The sequence below is a fragment of the Etheostoma cragini genome, chromosome 15 (genome assembly GCF_013103735.1).
Source record: "Etheostoma cragini isolate CJK2018 chromosome 15, CSU_Ecrag_1.0, whole genome shotgun sequence".
Classification (NCBI taxonomy): Eukaryota; Metazoa; Chordata; class Actinopteri; order Perciformes; family Percidae; genus Etheostoma; species Etheostoma cragini.
This window is the reverse complement of record NC_048421.1, coordinates 9,021,914-9,041,502: the sequence shown is the minus strand read 5'-3', so window position 1 is coordinate 9,041,502 and position 19,589 is coordinate 9,021,914. Positions and strand designations below refer to the sequence as shown.

The following is a 19,589-nucleotide window of genomic DNA, read 5'->3' as shown; positions in this document are numbered from 1 at the left end:
GGGGGTGGGGGGGTATTGACCTGATGGACCTCAGGATTTTAAAATCCCTGACTAGGTTAATGCAGTGAAATGTGGCAGATTACAGCACTGGCTTTCCATCTTTGATTTCACACTTAACATAAATTATTAAGAGCAATAACCAAAATTGTTTGCGAGATATTAATTAATTCCGTTGGGATTAACATATTTCTTTTTTATATTATTATTATTATTATTATTATTATTATTATATTATTATTGTTATGGTATTGGGGTCATTTAAGACAAATGATCCTTCTTGTGTTCATTGGATGAACTTTGGTGGGATGTACTGTACGTCAGCTAATTAAGTAGGACATAGGCATTATATATTATAATAGACATTATTATTTATAATAACACGTCACTAGTTAGTATATAGCATGATATCAAAAATGGGTTCATGGTTGTTTTGATAGCAGATATGATTCGGTGGGCATTCAGTTTAATTTGAAGCTCCCTTCGGGGGTTCAATGTCGACTGAACAACAGTGAGATCCGTCTACTGCGCGGAGCTCCAGCAGCGGGCCGGGGCTGCCGTTGCGCCAGTGCTGCTGTCCGCCAATAGATTTAAAGTGTGCGCCCTGGCCCACAACAGAGGGTCCGGGAGTGGGAGGATCTGCTCAGCAGCGATCCTTCTGGCTTTGTTACGCCCGGGAAGCCATTTTGGAAGTCTGCTTGTTGTGCACTAGCATAACACTCAAGCTACTTGCAAACTTTTGTGTTTTTCTACCAGGAAAAATAACGTTTAGCATCTGTGGGTCCGCAGTAATAAATCACCTTTGCGTCTCCGTGCTTCGGGATGCTGGCAGAAGTTTGCGCATCTTTCGTGATAGTAATGTGCGGGTCTTTTTCCTTCGGATTACGCTCTTAAAGAATAATAACATACATGGACTCGAACCACCCTGGCAAGTTGACAGGCTAGTAAAGCCTAATAATATCCTTTACGTTAGTGTGGCTACAATTTTCTGTTGTGGATGTGTTGTCTTGCTGAGCTCCTTTACCCGATACCAACGCGATCTCAGGCCTTATGTTCTTGGGTGATGTTTACACATCTGCGACATAATCAGACATTACATGTGTAATCCGTCGCTAAAAGTGCTTGTATTGACTGCGTATTGTTAAATTAATCTGTATGATTAGAAATGGGAACAGTTCTTCGTTGCTCATGCCTGTGTGCTTTCGCGAGGGACGGTTGTCTAAATACATGTCGTCTAAATTTAGCATTGGGCAATGTGAGAATGTATCTGGGCTTATATGTCATTTGACCGGACTCTATGTGCAGTTATTATTAGACTACATATGTGTTTTAACGGCGCCGATCTAGACCAATGTTTTGACAGTAGCTGGCCTAGTCAGGACTGTAGTTCGCACTCTTCGTCGCAGGTGGTTTTGCGTAAAGGAGCCAGCAAAACAAACGTGCCAGGAGACAAACCGCACGGTGGGAATGGTGTCACTCTGTAGCATGTTTCTGACTGTTGCTGCGTGTTTGGAGGATGAACGCATGCTCTGTGTTTGTTGAACCTGTCTCTTGAATTATGAGCTCAAGGATTAAATGCTATAATATTTTAGAAAAGATTCAGTCACATGCTAAAATGAAAATCAATTGTTCTTTATTAAGAACGCCTGCATTACACCACACTCCTTATTCTCAATTCTGCAGTAGTTGTAGCACAGTTAATGTCGGTTGGAGGCTGGTATTTAACTTTGGAGTGTCCACATTCAGTGCTGGCACTATAATCCATTGCACCAGTCAAATAGTCAAAATAAAACTAATCCTGGCTGAATTAAGTAGTCCCCTTGGCTTTTGGATATTTGTTTCTGTTTATCCGTCTTTTTGGCTTGGAGACTTGGATTATGGGTCAAGATTTTGGAGGCAGATTTTAGGAAAGCCATCTGTTTTTCCGCTTAGTTGTTGCATTCACTCAGAACTTGGGGTAGAGTGACCTTGCACGGTATGTATGAGGAAGTTTTGGCCACATAGATTGGTATGCAGCATGGTTGAGCTTGTTATGACCACAAAGGCCAAATCAAACAGTCGGAGAGTTATTGTATTCTTTATGTTTGATAGAGCAAGGGTTAAACCCTTAAATAAACTTGCAAGACTCATGTAAATTTTACCTTTTCATAACTTACTGCCTAAAAGTATGCTATGCCGTTTGGCTGACAATATACATCTAACGGCCAGTTTATTACAGTTAATGAGGTGCACCTGGCTAAATCCAATGCAATTTAATACAAAAGTCCTGTAATAAATCATATCTTCTCACATGTAGTACAGAAGAGTAGCGTCAAGTTAACCCAAATGTGTGTATTTTTTTCTCTCCCAGATTTATCTTTATCCCTTTTAAAGGGGCTCGACCCCTACATTGGGAATCACTAGTTTAACCTATGGTGACTGATTAACACTGGGGAGAACAAAATAATAGAAACACCTCAGCAACCCAAACTCCAGCCTCAAAATGACCATGAAAAAACACACCTCTTTAAAACAGTTTAAACAAAACGTATATAACATATCCTTAGTGAAGTCTGGGTTTATAGCAGACAAGGCCTGCACGATTTAATCCTTATAAAACCGTGATCTCAATTCACCCTGTTTACGAGCCGACTGCTTGACAAATACTACTGCTTTCTTCTGAGAGTTTTAACCATAGACTGTATGAAATAGGTTTAAAAGTGCCCGAAGTGCTGCAATCCTCTCCCTTCTCTTCAGTGAAGCCTCTATGTTTACAGGCCTGTGGTGATGCGCAATGTGCCATAGGTCCCGAAAACAATCTATGTTTGGTACTGCCAATTTGTTTTGTTTTTGTCATGGTTCGTGTGTGCGATAAACATTATGCTTCATGAGAAAAAAAATTGTGGCAGAGAATCATGATATCAATTCTAAGCTAAAAAATAGTTATTCATATTCTTCAGCGAATCGTGCAGGCCTTTAGCATACTGCGTTAGTTTGATCTAATTTTACCCAATAAACCAGCAGCTGCTGTGTGTATGATTGTAACTGAATTTGCACAGCATGTTCACATAATGCAAATTTCCCTGTGAGAAGCTCAACCCTCGGAGCAGTTGTTTCCCGCCCATTGCCTAAAACTCAGCCCCACCCCTTGCTGTTTTACTTGGTTTCATAATACTGTTCTTGATGTGCGGGGAGCTTACCCAGGCACCCTCTGTAGGAGTAGCTGTCCTGGTGAGGAGTCTACTTAATGGAACAGGAGTGAGGATCGTCATTCTGTCTGTCCTGTCTCTACCAGCCATTCTCCTCACTTTCGGACCGGAGGAGAAGACACAAGTTATTTATAACCGCTTCACTGGCGTTTGTTTTCTACGTCCACAACCAGCCGGAGTCGACATGCAGGAAGAGGTTGGCCAACTCTTGTCCACTGTCAGAACCACAGTAGCGTTGTTGTGTTCCTGTGGAAAAGGAATGTCCAGCAGCTCTCATTAGGGCCTGCTGGGCTTTCTGACATTATTTGTAGGGTGGAGCAGTAACCAGTGGAGTATTCTTGTAGAGCAGCCCAATGAATGGTGCTAGAATTGATTTGGGAAGAAGCAGGGAATTTACCTGTTTTAATGTGTTTTTTAGACTAAAATACATATTAAATTGGTAAATTATCTTCTTACACAGTGGCAGAATGTAAGCTCATTAGAAGGAACTCATTTGTCTGCAAGAGACAGGCTGAACAAGGAATGCATGCTTTTTTGTGAGTATGAATGGTAGTTAGTTTGTTCCCCTCCACCATGTCAACCTTGGCTTAAATAATCCTATCCCTTGCATCCTGATTCTTGCAGTCTAAACAAAGAAGAATGACCATGGATTTTTCGCAACTGCACACATATACGCCGCCACAGTGTGCTCCGGAGAACACCGGCTATACCTACTCTCTCAGGTGAGACAATGCTGTGTTGCGACACACTGGCTGCAGCGTTAAGCAGTCTGGCCCATGGCGTTTCAGTTACACCTTGCCTGTCATTTGGGATTCCGGGCATCTCAGCGAAAGAAGCGGAAAGGTCTTTGAGACCCTGCTGTTGCATTTTAATCGAAGCTTTGCAAGTGTACGTAGTTTCAACCACCTACTCGATATTCCCTTTGCTTTGGTATTGTTTCCCCCTGAACATAGTATGCCATTAAGCTCTGTCAACCTTAATGCTATTGTAATAACTGTCAGTTAACTCATGTCTTTGTCAGTGTAAAATAATTGCCAGATTATGCCAGAGGTTGTTTTACATTCACTGCTGGTTCACCGCAGAAAGAAAAAACCTGCATGAGCAGTGAGCCGACTGTATGTTGTTCTTAGAAAGCAGCTTGCTTTGATAGTTGTTTCCCAGTTATTTTGAAAATTGGTTACAATTACAGCATTACATGTTTGAAATGTGTATTTTCTTTGATTGCATTGTTTTTTAACTTTTCAGAGGAATTTTTTTTTATATACTTGCAGAGGTTTTGTAACTCAGTTACTTTTTTTTCTAAATGCCCCAAAAAATCCTGTGGTTTTGATGACTCAGCCGTGTGTGTTTGCGTGCGCGTGCGTGTTTGTGTGTGTGTTTGTGATAGAGATTGTGGAACTTTTACTATATATTGTAGATTTGCAGTGCCAACTTTATATTTTTTTTTTCAGCTTTTGAGAAGTTACAGTCAGTTTTAGGATTTACAGTACACACCACACCTGTAACACCAACCTCTCCCGTCACACTCTTCACCCATGCATTCTTTTTCGGGCTCCTCATCACAGCTCATACTGTAGGTGTGGTTGACGCCTCACCAGAAAAGTCTGTGCATGTGGAGGAATGCTGTTGTCTTCAGTGCTGTCACCGTTGGTGTCGGCAGCTCTTGGAACAGAGAAAGGGTGTGTAGGTCAGGGAATGAAATATCACCCTGCCCCATGCTTAACTCACTTTCTGACTTTGGCGAACTGAAGAGTTACTGCATGACTTTCGGCAGCAGAGGCCTTCCATCGTTGAGAGTGTAAAAAAGTATTTTAAGAAACCGCGCTCTCCCTTTCAACTGAACAAGTGTAGGCTCTAAGTTGTAATTATATCACTTTATGTGTATTTGTTGCATTCTATATTTTATACAGGATGTCGGCAGCTTTTATATTTTTTATAGCTTTTAGGATTGATTGATGCGCAGTGGGAATTTGCCTGTATGGGTGTTTCATGTAGACTATCTCTATGCTGATTGTATCATGACATAAATGGTAAAGCAAATGGCAAACAAAACTTCAACGTCCTCATGATTTCAAGACAGCTTTGTAGCATACAAAGTGCATTCCAGTAATGTGAAAACTTGTTTTATGAGTCACACTGGACTGGGGGAAAGCAAGATGAAAGTACAAAAGCTTATTTGACACCCCCCTGGAATCTGCCAGGTACTAGGTAGACGAAAGGCTGGAACAAGCTAATCGTGTTCCTTTGAATGCAGTCAGCTGAGAATCTATTAATGAACCTCACAGTCACAACCTTGGCCCTGATCCCAGGATTAGGCTAATAGTTTATACTTCTCGACTAGCTAGTTGAGAGATCTGTAGTTTTTCTTAGCCTGTGTGGACTGCAGCTGAGTGATTCTCGGGTCTCCTGGAAAAACTAATTGTAATTTTTTTTAATTTAAATGCGCTTACTGAAGGTGGTTACGTGTCTTTATCCTAGCTTTTATACAAAGTAGATTGCAGGACAGCCAGACAGTAAATGTTATATTTGCTGCTTAGTCAAAGTTTAGAAATATGACCCATCAGAGAGTCTGACTGCTGATTGTGTGGAGACCTCCGAGCTTGTCTGTGGCCTACAGTGAATACAAGAGAGCAGTGAAGAGACGGACGGAGTCAGGTGACAGAAACCGTTGGCCCATCTGTTGTCAAAACTCAAAAGGGCAGCGACAAGTTTTGTGCCATTGAATGGTCCAAGAGGGGGAGGAGGCTAGCCAATCACGGTCTGTTTTCGTCCACATACCAGGGAGAGACCCTTACAACTTGGACCACCTACCTTGAATTGATTTAATGAATATTGTAAATACGGTGAGGGAAACACTTTTATGACTAGATCTACAGTATAACCCCATAAGGTTTATATTAGTGAATTGGGAGGTTTCAATGCTTTCACTTCCTCACAGTTGCTCTTACTCTCCTCCTTTACTGGACTGATTCAGTGATTTCAGTTTTCATAGCGTGTAATCTTGTTTGACCAATGATCGGTGTCGTATTAAAGATATGAAAAGCTTGTATTGTACAATGAGGGATTTGAAGACACACTTTCCATTCACGGGTCATAAAGAATACATATAGATTTAGCAAACCTTTAATTTTTGAGCTTCTGTTTTTCAGTTTAATCATCAGTTCATCAGTTTCACATTACATTCTGGAATTTAAATGTAATTGAAATCTACTTATTAATATAATCATGATCTAACATTTTGAAAATGTTAACCCTTCCTTTTGAAAACTGGTCATATTTCCCTAAAAATAATATAAGGCTTGTTAAAGAACAATATAAAATTCTTAGTGAAGCTTATGGACAAAAAATACTAACACCCATGGAAGGGCTTTGCAATAGCCATACATTTACACAGACAAATACCAGCTCTCTGATACACCATCATTGGCAAAAAGAGGTCTGAATTGAAGTATTGATAAAGCTTTGTGATTTGTATCCCAGTTGGAAAGTGGTACAGTGGTTCTTTACACTCTGTCATCGAGCATTGAGCTGTTTGGTGTGACTGTGTATGGACTCCGATTCAGACCCCTCATATTGTGTAATGGTGGAAGTGGGTCAGTCGGGCTGGGGCCTCTGGCTGGAGTGTTTTATCCCCACAAGTCACAGTTGAACTATGACTGTAGAAGCAGCAGCACTGATCGAGTCATCTGATTCTGTATGTGGCTGTCTGGGAACAGCAGCAGATGAAATATGTAAAAGATAAATGTATAAGAGGTATAAAACGTACAAATTCAACCTAACATCCTCACAAAAATCTGTATAAATCCAAACATCCTAAACCTAGTGGAAACTGCATTTCTATTAAGACTATGAATTACATTTTTAAACCATTAATTTTTAGTTGAACATTATTCTAATAGCGAGCATATACAATACAGTTAGTCCTTTCATATGCAAGTCACGCTCTGCAAGACGAGGTTCGGGGATGTCTGTTGGACAGGTGCTGCTGTCACAGTTGTTCTGACATCTGGAGTGTACTTTTGTACATGTGCCACTGGTCAAGTGCCAAGCAAGCAAATGACAGCAGCTGGAGTCAACACGTGCCATAGCAATTCCTTTTTGAGTGTTAGACCCCAAAAACACATTGTGACATTTCCATAACTGTTGCTTTCCATTTAAACTGTCACGACTCTGAAGATGTCTCCTGTATGCATAAAGCATATGTGAAGTTATTTCAGGCATCGGAAGCGTTTCTGTTTCTGCATCAGCTAGGTTAGTGTTCATTTGTGTTACAGCATCTGTCGGAAATGCTGTATGTCCAGCCTCTGCTATTGCTCAGTCTCTCTTGAGCCAGGGAGCTGTTTAAGTGTTTCCCATGGCAACCACAGCAGCCTGAAATGGCCCTAGTATAGTGCTATAACGTGGCGAGCGAAGGACATCACACACGGAAATAGAGAGAGAGAGTGGGCCAGAAGGAAAGTGGTTTCAGTGGGAGGGAAAGTGAGGGTGGGCTGGAACGATTGTCACCACAGTGCTAAATCCTACCCACCCAGAGATAGTTGGATGGAAATTTGAAGGCTCATCACTGGGTCCCAGATTCCCCGTTCCTTGCCTCTGGTAAATATTGGCCTTAGCACCACAGGGGAAAAGACATTCTGTAACGGTTTAGGGAAACTGAAAGGCAGAGTTTGTCTCCTGATTTGGCATTTCTCTCACAGCTGAATTTCAGAAGGGAAAATGTGTGCAGTTTTCTTTCAGTAAACACAGCATGGTCCCACTGTGTAGCTGGGAGGAGAAAAATGAACTGTTGGGATTGGGTGATACAGTACTTTTGTTTACTTCAGCCAAATTACAGCAACCCAAGTCTCTAAAAGTATTTGTTGTTGGCAGTGTTCTAACCCATGATCAAGATTTAGAAGCATATTTGCTTGTGCTTGCACTATTCCCATATCACATTCTGGGCTGTGTATCAGCGAGGAGGGAGAACAACTAATTGATGTAGTTAAAATGTGATTGAAGAGCCAAACAAACAAATTCAATTTTTTGAGATGGCAGTTCAGGCTCCCGGCTGTTTTTACATTTGCTAACATACAATTGTGTTTTCTTTTCATCTGTCACACATGGTAGAACAAGAATCTCTGAGTAGTCTCACCCAAGATGCAGTACCTACTCACGGCTAAACAACAAATGTTTTTCAGACAGCAACTGTGAGTGGCAGTTTTTGCTCGTAAGACTTTCATTCCAAACAACACGCCCCCTTGTCTTGTGAAAACTGGTTTCTTGTGAGTGTGTGTCAAGATATAGACTTTAAGCAAGCATCTGACACAGCTTTTGTGACCACACTTGCGGTTTTGAGATTTACGACCCACGAGGTTTCTATAATTTCTTAGGTGTGTGTGTGTGTATTATAATAAATATGTTAAAGCAGATTTAGAAACACAATGTAATTACTTTTTTTAATTTTTAAATATGTTTTTCCTTCTTTTTCTTCTTCTTTTTTTTATAAACTAAACTGAATAGCTTTAGAAAAACAACGGTGATTTGAAGGAATCCCCTTTGGTCTTTAGAAATTTGTATGGAATAGTTTTTGAAGATTTTATTTACCAAGCAATTCATCGGTTAATCTAGAAAATGATATGGAGATGAAAACAAAGAAAATATTCTTTAGCTGCAGCCCTAAAAGCTATAAGTAAATAATAATATACACTACCAAATCCGTGTCCTTGCATGTAAACTTGGTGTCTCATCGTGTCCACTCTGTATGCTTTGTGATGGAAGCTCACTTTTTGCATACCCACTGTGAAGCAGGCAGAATGTGGGTGGGTGGCACAGCAAACCAAACTGGAGGTGTAGACTAAGCAGAAGTGAAGTTACTAGAGTTACTTTTTGTCTCTGTCATTGAGGAATTCATCTTCTGCGGCTCTCGGCCTAAATCTGAAAGAAATGATGACAAGCAGGTTTACTGATTTTGGTAGTCTCTTGTTGTCTCTCTGTCATTCTATCCTGATGTAAAGTAAAAGTTGGCACTTAAGTTAGGGTGCTTCCCTACGGGCAGATAGTTTCCCAATGATGCAAACACATTCATCATGTTACATTTACGCCTGGATGAATGGCAAAGATCCAGTCACCCAGTCCTGAGGCTGTCTGGAAGATCTGAAACCAGTATGTGTGTGTGTGTGCACCTTGTAGTAATATACACATTTTTCTTAAGCAGGACATAGATCATATTGTTCTAATATGTAGCATACATGAGATAAAATTCTTGTTTTGTAGAGCTAACCTGATTCAGTAAACTCAACTTATTTTCATGTTTGAGCAATCCACATTCTGTTTACTTATTGGAAAATTTGTTTATAAAATGTCAGAAATTAGTGAAAACTAGTTATTCAGCTTACTGTTGTAAAAGAAACATGTGTTTGAATAATCAACTGACAGTTTTTTATTTGGTACGTAGTTTATGAAATGCACCTGAATCTCGGTACTTGACCATTTATTTGAATTATTACCTTGCTCACTGCATGTTGCTGTGCATAAGAACATGTGCTAAATAGCATAAAAGCAAAACCAAAGCTAGCAAATTGTAGAATCCCGTCTGATCTGATGCTCTGTGTAGTTGTGTGTTGTAAGAAAGCCAGCTGTGCCCACTGAGTGTGGGAAGAGTATCAATGCTAAAGTGTTATGTAAGGAGAGAATCCAGGAAGCTGAATGTCAGGAATCAGGATGGAAGTGTCTTCTTTCTCCATACTGTATGTCTAAGGTTCAAAGTTATTTATTGATCATGTGTGTTAATCACGGATTGCAGCAGGCAGAGCGGTTTGTGGTGGTTTGCGTCTTTTATTATCCTTTTTGCTTTCTTCCTGCACTGCAGGGTGTAGAGGCCCCCCATGGATGGCAGCTCTCGTCTGTCTCTTCATCTGTGTCTTCTTTCCTTAGTTCTGAAAGCACAGTGTCCGTCTCTATTTGTATCATTGATGTGAGCCGTGGGAGCCACCTGGGAGAGAGAGTGGCACACAGATTAATTTGGATTCCTGGAACAACTGAAAAGAGTGGTTGTGTTGTACAAATAAGGATCTATGGAACTCTGTGGCCAGGTAGAGCAGAAGGTGTGTCTGGCTGTAGGCTACACAGACAAGTTTTTTTACTTTCTCACACATAGACACACCTTGCCATGCCCTGGGGCTTCAATCCCCCAGGCTCCCAGTTAGTGACATTATCAATGAATCCACCTGAACCATTACGCTCTGGTATGATAAACTATGTTTTCATGCGTTGTTTTTTTTTAAGTGCAGTTGTTTGTTGGCGCAGAATATAAGGTGGAAACACCCAGGAACTCTGCAGCTGTATATTGCAACTGTGAGGTTTGTTAATAAAATATTATGTTAAGTGCTCGTTCGGTCAGTTGACCCACTCGAATAAATATATACTCTGCATTCAACGCAAAAACTGCACTGCACTGCCCCGCTGCTATTTTGCAACATTTGAATTTCAAATTTGAGTCTGACAAGCAGCGACGTACATCGTGATGGACAGTTGATTGTTCTCTGGATTTCCAGCCCTCCTGTGTTCAAGTACACCCTGAGAGTGTCTCCTCAATGATCCCCATGTTCTCTACTTCAGGAAGCCACAGTGACTGTACTTTACCTTTCTGCTCATCTGTCCTAGCATGGCCCCTTGTTCTGGTTATTATTGGCACTGTTAACTATCCTTCAGGCAATTTAGTACATGCATATAGAGATACATAGTGTGATACACAGATACATTTGTAACAGTTGATGATTCCTTTTAAGCTACATTTTGCTTTATATTTTCAATTGCACATGAAGTAACCGTTGGTATGAATGTTGGTTAACATAAAACAAAATCCAACAACAGCCAAAACAAATTGAATTTATCACGTCATGCATAGGTATTGCTAGCTTGACTTGCTTAAGCAGGTAGCACTAATGTACTTTTTTTGGTCTTCATACCATACTGCCCATTTTAAATGATTTAGTGAGCTTGTTAGTGCCATCAATAAATACTACCTTCTGGGTGAGATTTGTTTGCTAGGTATGTGACTGGAATAGCTCCGTTAAACACATGGACACATGGACACATGGACATGGGTTTGGACAGTTTTGTGTTGTTTTAAACTAAATTTCACCGACACTCCACATGCGTTGATTAATCTTTCCTGTCAAAGATGTCCAGACAGAAAGACATCCGGAAAGTGTAGTTAAACTAAAAAGATGATAATAGTTTGCTACTTTTGGTACAAATAGAAGTGTGGTGTGGATCTAGTAAACTAAAATTTAATGAATATAAACACATGTGAACAAACGTTCTGGTCCTAAACATGTACTTACGGTAATTCCCCTCGACTAATGCTTAACAGGAGACACTAGCTCTGGTGAATTTCAGACCAACGGGATACGGAGGGAGAGGTGCTGCCCTGGTCATGTGTTCAGAGAAAAGCCTGTTGGAGCAGGAAGCAGAACGAGGACAAAAGCACATAATTGGCTCTCTCTCAGTGTGTAGTCTGTTAAAAAAAGGTTTAAAGCCGGAGGGAGGGCCAGAGAGCAAAATGCTCTGTACAGTAACCATGCATGTATCCATTGGTGATATTGTTCAGTGTAGTTTGTCCTGTGTGCAAAACTGCGTTGATATAATTACTGCTTTGCAAGGGCCACTGGCCGACTGCTTGTGCCTTAAACCAAGCAACTCTTAACAGGGAAGGTCCCTCCTTTTCAAGCGTCTAACAGGAAGTTTATTTTCTGTCCTCTAGTGACAGATAAAGTGCTTTGCCCCTCCTTTCCTCCACCCTCCCATGCATGTCTGAGGATTAATTCTGTCTGACCTAGTTGAGCCACATTCTGAGGAGTGTCCACAGTTTGCAAAGCGCAGCGTGGTCAGCTCGTTTCAGTTTTGTTGTTGTTGTTTTTGATCACACAATATTGTAAGCTATTAAACACAAACTCATATTTTATAAAAGATTGATGTTATGTTGCCTCTGAAACTGTACTTGCTTTACTACTGTAGAGAAAGAGGGCATAGTTGTAATATTTGTATGCTTTATTTGTTAGTTTGCAGCTAAGAGAAATTATAAAAGTTGTTTTTAATATGGCTCTGCTGAATTTTGCAACTGGTGCCCTGTTGCCTGTTAGTCATGTGTGAATGTTAGCCTTGACTCTGCCTGCCAGGTGGGTGTGGCCCAGTGAGTCACAGCTGCACAACGCATGGCAAAGTCCAAATTTACAACATTCATGGTGTGTTTCCACTTACTGCTGGCTTTGGATTGCAGTGAGTAGAATAGAATCTTTTTTTTTTTTTTTTTCCTTTCAGCCTACTTGCATACTTTGGGATGTTTATCTGGCAATTTGTTGTTTTCCAATTTGACATTCAGAAACACATTGTCACATTATTTTTCTTGTTTTCTCCCTCCCTCGTGAGTGAGTCACTTCCTGTTAGGCCCACTGCCAGTTGCAGGGAATCAACTGCATCACAGCTTTCTAAACGGACGATCTGTTCCTGTGTTTTGTTTGTTTTTGTTTTTAAAAGGAAGCCTCACTGAAGATCGCACACATCAGGAAATATGCATGATTTCCCTGTTGAGTATTGATTTGAGGTTGGAGTTGCCCAAAGCTGGTTGTCTCCAAATTAATTTTTGTGCAGCAGACATTACAAACTTCCCTCCCTATGATTATCTGTCTTGCAACACCTCCTTTCATCCAAACTTTTTTTTCTCCCCCACTTTCTTACTTTCCCGCTTTTTCTGCTCCTCTCTTTACTCTTGTCTCTCAGCTCCAGCTACTCCACAGCAGCGTTAGATTTTGAGAAGGAGCACCAGATTGCTGCCGTGTACGATTCGCCCAGGATGTCACGGCGGAGCCTGCGCTTGCAGACAGGTGGTGGTCACTATGGCAACGAGAGCCTGGCTGATTACTCCCAGAACCACAGCAGCAGCTACACCAACACCAGGAGAGAGACACGGTGAGACTAGCAATGGCTACTAACACTCCCACACAGCTAATAAAGCAATTAAATTAAGTGAGAAGCACATAGCTCTGTATAGAAAAGAGACAAAACATGCATAATTTGCATTAACTTTTCTTCCCTTCTACATTCTTTTTAAGAAAGCAAGATTTTTTTCTAAATGATTGAAAATAGGAAATGTTTAGTATTTTTGTTAACAATGTCATATATGCAATATCATTCTATCTGTGTCATTAAGAAAAATAGAGTTATTATATTGTTAATATTGAGTGATAATTATAAAATTGCCTATAGGCGTATTGCCAGCAATAGCTGGACAGATGTTGTACAGCAGACTGTAGTGAAATGTGGGACACACTTATCCCTGAATACTGCTTTGAAGGGTTGTTAGGAAAAGTGTGCTTCCATTGTTGGTTAACTGAGTTTTGGAATTTTAACCGACAACTTGGCTACCTGACGCTCACGTGAGCGTGCACAGAAATGCTCAAGGCTGATAGTGTGGGTATATGGACAGACCCTACTGTACAACAATTTGTAGTAGTCCCAACATGCCTGTCATACTCGTATACATGCAACAAAACTCACACCTCTGCCTGTTTCCTATCTGTGCTCTCCCAGGACGCTGCGGAGCAAAAAGCAGCAGTCAAGTTCCAGCTCCCTGTCTTTATCCTTGAGCCAAGTCAACACACCGAGGAAAACCCTCTCCTTCTCAGCCGCCAATACTCCAATTAACAACAACAGCAGCAGCAGCAGGAGCAGCGTCATTCAGGAAGCTAACACAGCAGCTGAGACCTCTTTGCTCACTTCCATCGTGGACCAGTCCAATCTGAGACAACGCACCATCACCACAACCACCACCTCGACTTCTGTGGATGGACACTGGGGTCAGTTGTTGAAAATGTGCATTCCAAAAATTTGTAAACTATTTGAGAATGTTTAATTCAATTCCACCATGAGGGGTGAACAACTTTTTATGTTTTCCTTTAAAAACAAGTAAATTGGTTTAATTTTGAAGTTGTTTATTCTGTCAGTTATTCTTGGTTATTGACATTATCTAAAGGGTCTTCTGTCTGCTGTAGAGTTCCCCCACTGTGTTTGAGTGTTTGAGTGATTCATTTGGCCTTCATCACAAAGCAAGTTTCATTCATTCTGTTCTCTACTGTAGCGTTGTTGACCAACTATTTCTTAATTAGTAGCAAGAAAGTAATTAATCAAGGCTGAAGTATATAATGAGATAACATTAAACTCTGGATCTGCATAGCAAAAAAAGGTGCTGTAGAATGCAAAATGTTATCAATAACAAAAGTTATTAAAACAAAGCTAGGATAGTAATAATGGAATGCTGCAATAGAAATGAAAATGGTTGTTACAGGTTATCTAGCCTATTAAATGGTCAATATTTTTAACATGTTAAATAAAGTGTGAAGGATAATTACTGTTACTGTGCTATTATGTCTCTCAAACTATTAATGAAATGAAATGAAAACATGTGTAAGTAATATAGACCCTTATAACATTTAACACTGTGATTGTTTTTGATGCTTAGAAATATGTGTTATGTAAAAGCTAGACTTGTATACCTGATACTTACTTATACTTTTAATTTTATTCTACTTTATACTTGTACTTCAAACACTACATATAAGAGGGAACTATTGCACTTCTTTTAAGCTATGACAAACATACAAAATACAATGCATTGTTATACAAAAACATGTAGGGTGGCCTAAAGCCTTTAAACAAACCTTTTTCATGGTGCATTCAATACTAAGCCATTTTAAAATCATTGTTGTTGACAAATTAATTTATTTTATAAACAGTGTTTTATTAACAGTGAAGCCTTAAGCATAACTGTATCTGTGGATGGCTACATCAGTGGCTACCGTAGGTCAGTAAGCTTATCATCAATGCGTACATTATTTATTTATTTATTTATTTATTCATTTATTTATTTTAAATATTTTTTTGCAAATAGGCAGATTTGTCTTTGCTTATAATACATTGTAAATGTGTATCTTAAGCCATATTTAAATTGTTGACGAGAAAAGAAGCAGATCAAAACAATCATTTGCAATAATTCAGAGGACCTCCTGCTGAAGAGCTCTAAATTATTGCATACTTGCTTAGTAATGTCTTCATGACGTTAACAGTGTTTTTTGGTTGAGTCTTATTTTTGTGTTTATGGGCTGTTCTCTTTCGCAGGGAGGAGCTCAGGCAATGACCACAGTTCATCAAGTGTCAATGGCGATGCCAGCGCGTCAAAGTCCCATAGCTCACTCTCCAACGGTTACATCTGCAAAGACTGCTCTTTTCACTCTCCGAAGATGGACTCCACTATCACACGGTCTTCATCATCATCATTATTATCATCATCATCATCATCATCATCTCAGGCGGCTGAAGCTTCCTCGGGTGCCCTCTTCTCCTCCTCTTCCTCGTCACCTTTCACAAGCATATACTCCAGAGACCGGAGTCGAAAGAACAAGACAGGTGAGAAACGTACATGTCATATTTGAAATGCTAGACAATTTCAAGTGTTGTCCCTCACATATGTCCTTCTACAGCAGGAAGGTGAAATCTCCAGTTTGTTGTCATAATGACAATGTAACTGGTAGTGATATCTCTCTCCAGGTGTCCTGGTGTCTATGTCTAACGCGTGTGTGCGTTACAGCAAACGAGCCCTGGCCCCCGTAGTGTCCTTAGTCACCGTGCTCTTCAACAATGTGCTCTGGCTGGGTTCAAGGGCAAAGAGCCCTCCAGGAAAAGGTATACAACAGGGGCGGTTCTTTTCTCCTCATCAATTATCCATCATGCTCTATTTCTTCTTTGAGATTTTTTTCCACAGTCGCTAAACTCAGAATGAGATTCTCAGTGATCTTGTGGAAATTGAGAATCTGACGGATATTAGGCTAATTTTTAATCTCTACTTTCTGCTCTAACAGGCTTTTCATCATCACTCTTAATGTTTCTGTCTGAGTCACGGTCTATGTCTTTTACATGGAACCTTATGACCTTACCTCTTATTGGGATTTCCATAGCTTCCTGTTGTTTTTCTCTTAGGGTATCTTCAAGTGAATTTTTCCATCATGGCATCACCCATTTTGATTTTTATTACTTTGTCTCTAGATATAACTCCACTGTGTGATTTGACTAACAGTGATTGTATGGGTCGGGTGTGTCACCAGGTGTACTAGGGTCGTTTTCGGACTCGATGAGACAAGCTGTGTCCTCCAGTTTGTCCCAACTGTGGCTGCTAAAGCAGACAACTCTCCACAGGATGATGGGCTACAGGGCTAATGGCTATGAAGGACAAGGTACCAGCCGTAACAACACAGGGCAAAGGTCCTGCTCCTGCTGCTCTTGTATTAATAAACCTTCTTTGCCATTTCTCTACTTTCCTAAACTCTTACTTTTTTGTTGAAGGATTAAGAAGCCTCATATTAGGATATATGTGTAGTTGAATTAACTTTGAAGGATCTCCTTATAATCTCTGTTTCTTTCTTGGCCCTTCCAGCCTTCACTCTCACACTGTTGCTTTCTATTTCTGAAGGAGGAAGTATACTAGAAAAAAAAATAGCAAAACTGTACATGCCTCCCATAATACTATTGCCTAAATTGGGACAAAGCTATCACCTGAGTTTCACCTTTTGTTTCACCATGAGGTTGTGAGATTTGCCCTTAAATAAATACTCAAGCAGAACTAAAAAGGCACCTCATTGATAACTCTCTTACTTTCAAGTTTCAATTTGTAAAAGGTCATTTTCTTTCCAGTATACTGCTGATTCAAGCTGGTTCTTTTACAGCTGCAGCAGAATTTCAACAACTTTCTATTTCTTTACTTTTGTTTCTATCAGTTGTCACTGTGTTTCCATGCACCTCGATTCTCATTTTCTTCATGAAGGCATTGATTTCCTCTGCCGTCACGCTGTTGACAAGCTTTTATTCTTCTTCATCGATCGGTCACTTCGTCTTCTCACACAATGTGGTTTTTGTTATGTAAATAAATGTGTCGTATGTATGTTGCAGCTCACTCAAGTTTCTGTGGAAGCATGAATGTGAAGGATCTGGTGACTGAAGATGCTTCACATCTTAAACTCAATGGTTCCCTATGTAAGCACACACACACACGCGCACACACACACACACACACACACACACACACACACACACACACACGGTTTCTTTTTTTCTCCGTACTTGGAACGTTTTCTTGTTGTAGCCATGATTGACGGAGTTAATTATATGCGTGACCTTAGTTAGGACCAGTGAGCAGAGGTTGTGTGAACTGCTTTAACCAGTCAGCAGCCTGTTGCCCGTTGACCTGCAGATACTTCTCTTTAGTCCTTCAAACCTGTTTCAAAAGACCAGTTTGACACCAAAACTTGACACAAATGATGATCATTCCTGACATAACTGGATGTTTTTGTCTAAAATTTTTTTCACTTATACAAATAGTATACATAACATAAGATAAACATATGTGATAAAATAAATTAAGTAGTGGACCTTTCCCTAAATAAGAACAAAAACAATTTAAATATAAAGAATACAGAAAAATAAGAGACAAACAAGCAATGCACATATCTAGTACCAAGGAAAATTAGTCTGATAACTACATGAGTACAGTGAAACAAAGTTAATTTAAACATTTTTCATTCAGGGTGCCACAGCTGAGGAATGACCACAGGCATGTTATCATATGTTTAGTTGTTAATGTTGTCATCACATACAATATATTGCATATTGTGCAAAATGCAAGTTGACCACTTGTATTGTCTTTTTATTACAAACCTACAATTTAGGCTTTTTTAATTTGTGTTGCTTTGCTTATTTGCAGAGTTGTATTAATTTTTTATTTGCTTGTAAGCCATCTTAATGTCATTCATTCACACGCCCTTTGTCTTTGTGTTTTGTGTTTGCCTGTCATCCATTATTCTGACGTACACAGGCGATGACTGTAAAGGGAAGCAACATTCAGAGACACACACCGTCCTCCTCACACAGTCCTCCAGGCCTCGACGCCTGGCGGGGGCACTGTGGAGCGTCCTAGCTTACGCAGGTTAACCAGAACTTCACTTGTGTTGATGACAGCCTGTAAAAATACTGTTACGAGGATATGTTTAGTATTGATACGTCTATAACTTAGCCTCTTTTTAGGTGTAAACCACTAATACTGCCATTAATATGTTTAAATGTTTCCCTCTGTCACCTTGTCTTCCAGGTTACTTTGTCCTTCAGCCAGGTTACTGTGTGGTAAGTGCAGGCAAAGCGTTGGGATCAGGGGTTGGGACAGTGGTGCAGAGGCTGCTCTCACTGTTCTGGATGCTCCTGGCAGCTCCAGGTTCGTGGCAGCTTTTTCTCATCTTTTTTGAAATTCTCTTTTTCTTTCTTTGGCAATTCGTTGTCATTGTGTTTGTCTGTATGTGTTTTTAAAAATATTTATTCAATCTGCCCAGTGAATGCAGGCAGGGGACTTCTGTGGTTTCTTGCAACAGGATGGTACCAGCTGGTGTTTCTAATGTCTCTCGTCAACGTCTTCTTTCTGACACGGTAAGAACCCTTTCCCCTGTATTTCTCTTCAGGTGTTGCCACGCACAGAAGTTAGAATCTGACATTTTAAATAGTTCATTGTTTTTAAAATATTAATTTGGCTTTTGTTTGTAATAACAATGTATCAAATGAATGAATGAAGCTGCTTAGCTTTATAATGACGTTCAGCTTATTGCTTTGCTGTCCAGACCACAACACTATTAGTTTTGGTTCACCCTCACTGCTCACAATCAAGGCTGAACAATAATGTGTTTTAGCAACAACATCGCGATGTGCGCATGTGCGACAGCCACATCGCAGGACGTTGCGATGTTGATATCATTTTTTTGCTGCTTGACAGAAAAGTAAACTTCCTCCGTTCTCCTTGGACATGATTATTATCGTCCAAGTGAGGCTCTCCTTGTGTAGAAAAGTATTGTAGGCAGCAGCTGCCGCTGACACAGTGATGCGCATAGTTTCGATCGGTAGTCAGTGAAGCTACAGCAGCCAGTGTTTTATGTTCGCTGCAAATACGAACTAAATCACCTGATCAATGCAATATAATCACAACGTCTCCCGGCCATTTCCCCCCGGAGAAAGCTGCTAACAGCCAGGCTAAAGCTAATATAGTTAGCCTAAAGATCCAAGGGATTAGTCCGTCCCAACTAACGTTACAGTTCGGAGCCGCGACGCTGGAAACGTAACGCTAATCTAATACAGAAGTCTTTGTCTGATCTAACGCCATTTCCAATAATTTAATTGCTCTTGGATGAACAGTTTGTTGCTAGTGCGCGTGACATGCAGGTCCGATCCATTTCTCAAATTAACGAGCTGGCCCCGCTAGTCCACCACAACCTGAAATTTAGAGGAAGCAACATGCAGTCACTGTCATTCACTTTAGATAGTGTTATATGAATACAATGG

At 40.3% G+C, this 19,589-nt stretch overlaps 1 protein-coding gene across 12 annotated transcripts in view; it reads left to right on the top strand.

Moving 5' to 3' along the window:
• The window catches only part of sun1 (Sad1 and UNC84 domain containing 1), a 30,827-nt gene that overhangs the window by 2,740 nt on the left and 8,498 nt on the right, over window positions 1-19,589 (top strand). The window contains exons 1-11 of one of the 12 annotated variants that reach the window (XM_034893066.1): window positions 661-925; window positions 3,810-3,907; window positions 12,945-13,133; window positions 13,755-14,020; window positions 15,339-15,626; window positions 15,768-15,902; window positions 16,322-16,450; window positions 17,163-17,246; window positions 18,085-18,195; window positions 18,358-18,477; window positions 18,593-18,686. In XM_034893066.1, coding sequence (XP_034748957.1) covers window positions 3,825-3,907; window positions 12,945-13,133; window positions 13,755-14,020; window positions 15,339-15,626; window positions 15,768-15,902; window positions 16,322-16,450; window positions 17,163-17,246; window positions 18,085-18,195; window positions 18,358-18,477; window positions 18,593-18,686 — 1,499 coding nt within the window. In that variant the 5' untranslated portion in view covers window positions 661-925; window positions 3,810-3,824. Of the gene's footprint in view, window positions 1-660; window positions 926-3,016; window positions 3,382-3,809; window positions 3,908-12,603; window positions 12,769-12,944; window positions 13,134-13,754; window positions 14,021-15,338; window positions 15,627-15,767; window positions 15,903-16,321; window positions 16,451-17,162; window positions 17,247-18,084; window positions 18,196-18,357; window positions 18,478-18,592; window positions 18,687-19,589 lie in introns of those variants that run through there. The other 11 variants (XM_034893062.1, XM_034893061.1, XM_034893064.1 and 8 more) reach the window with 11 other exon arrangements.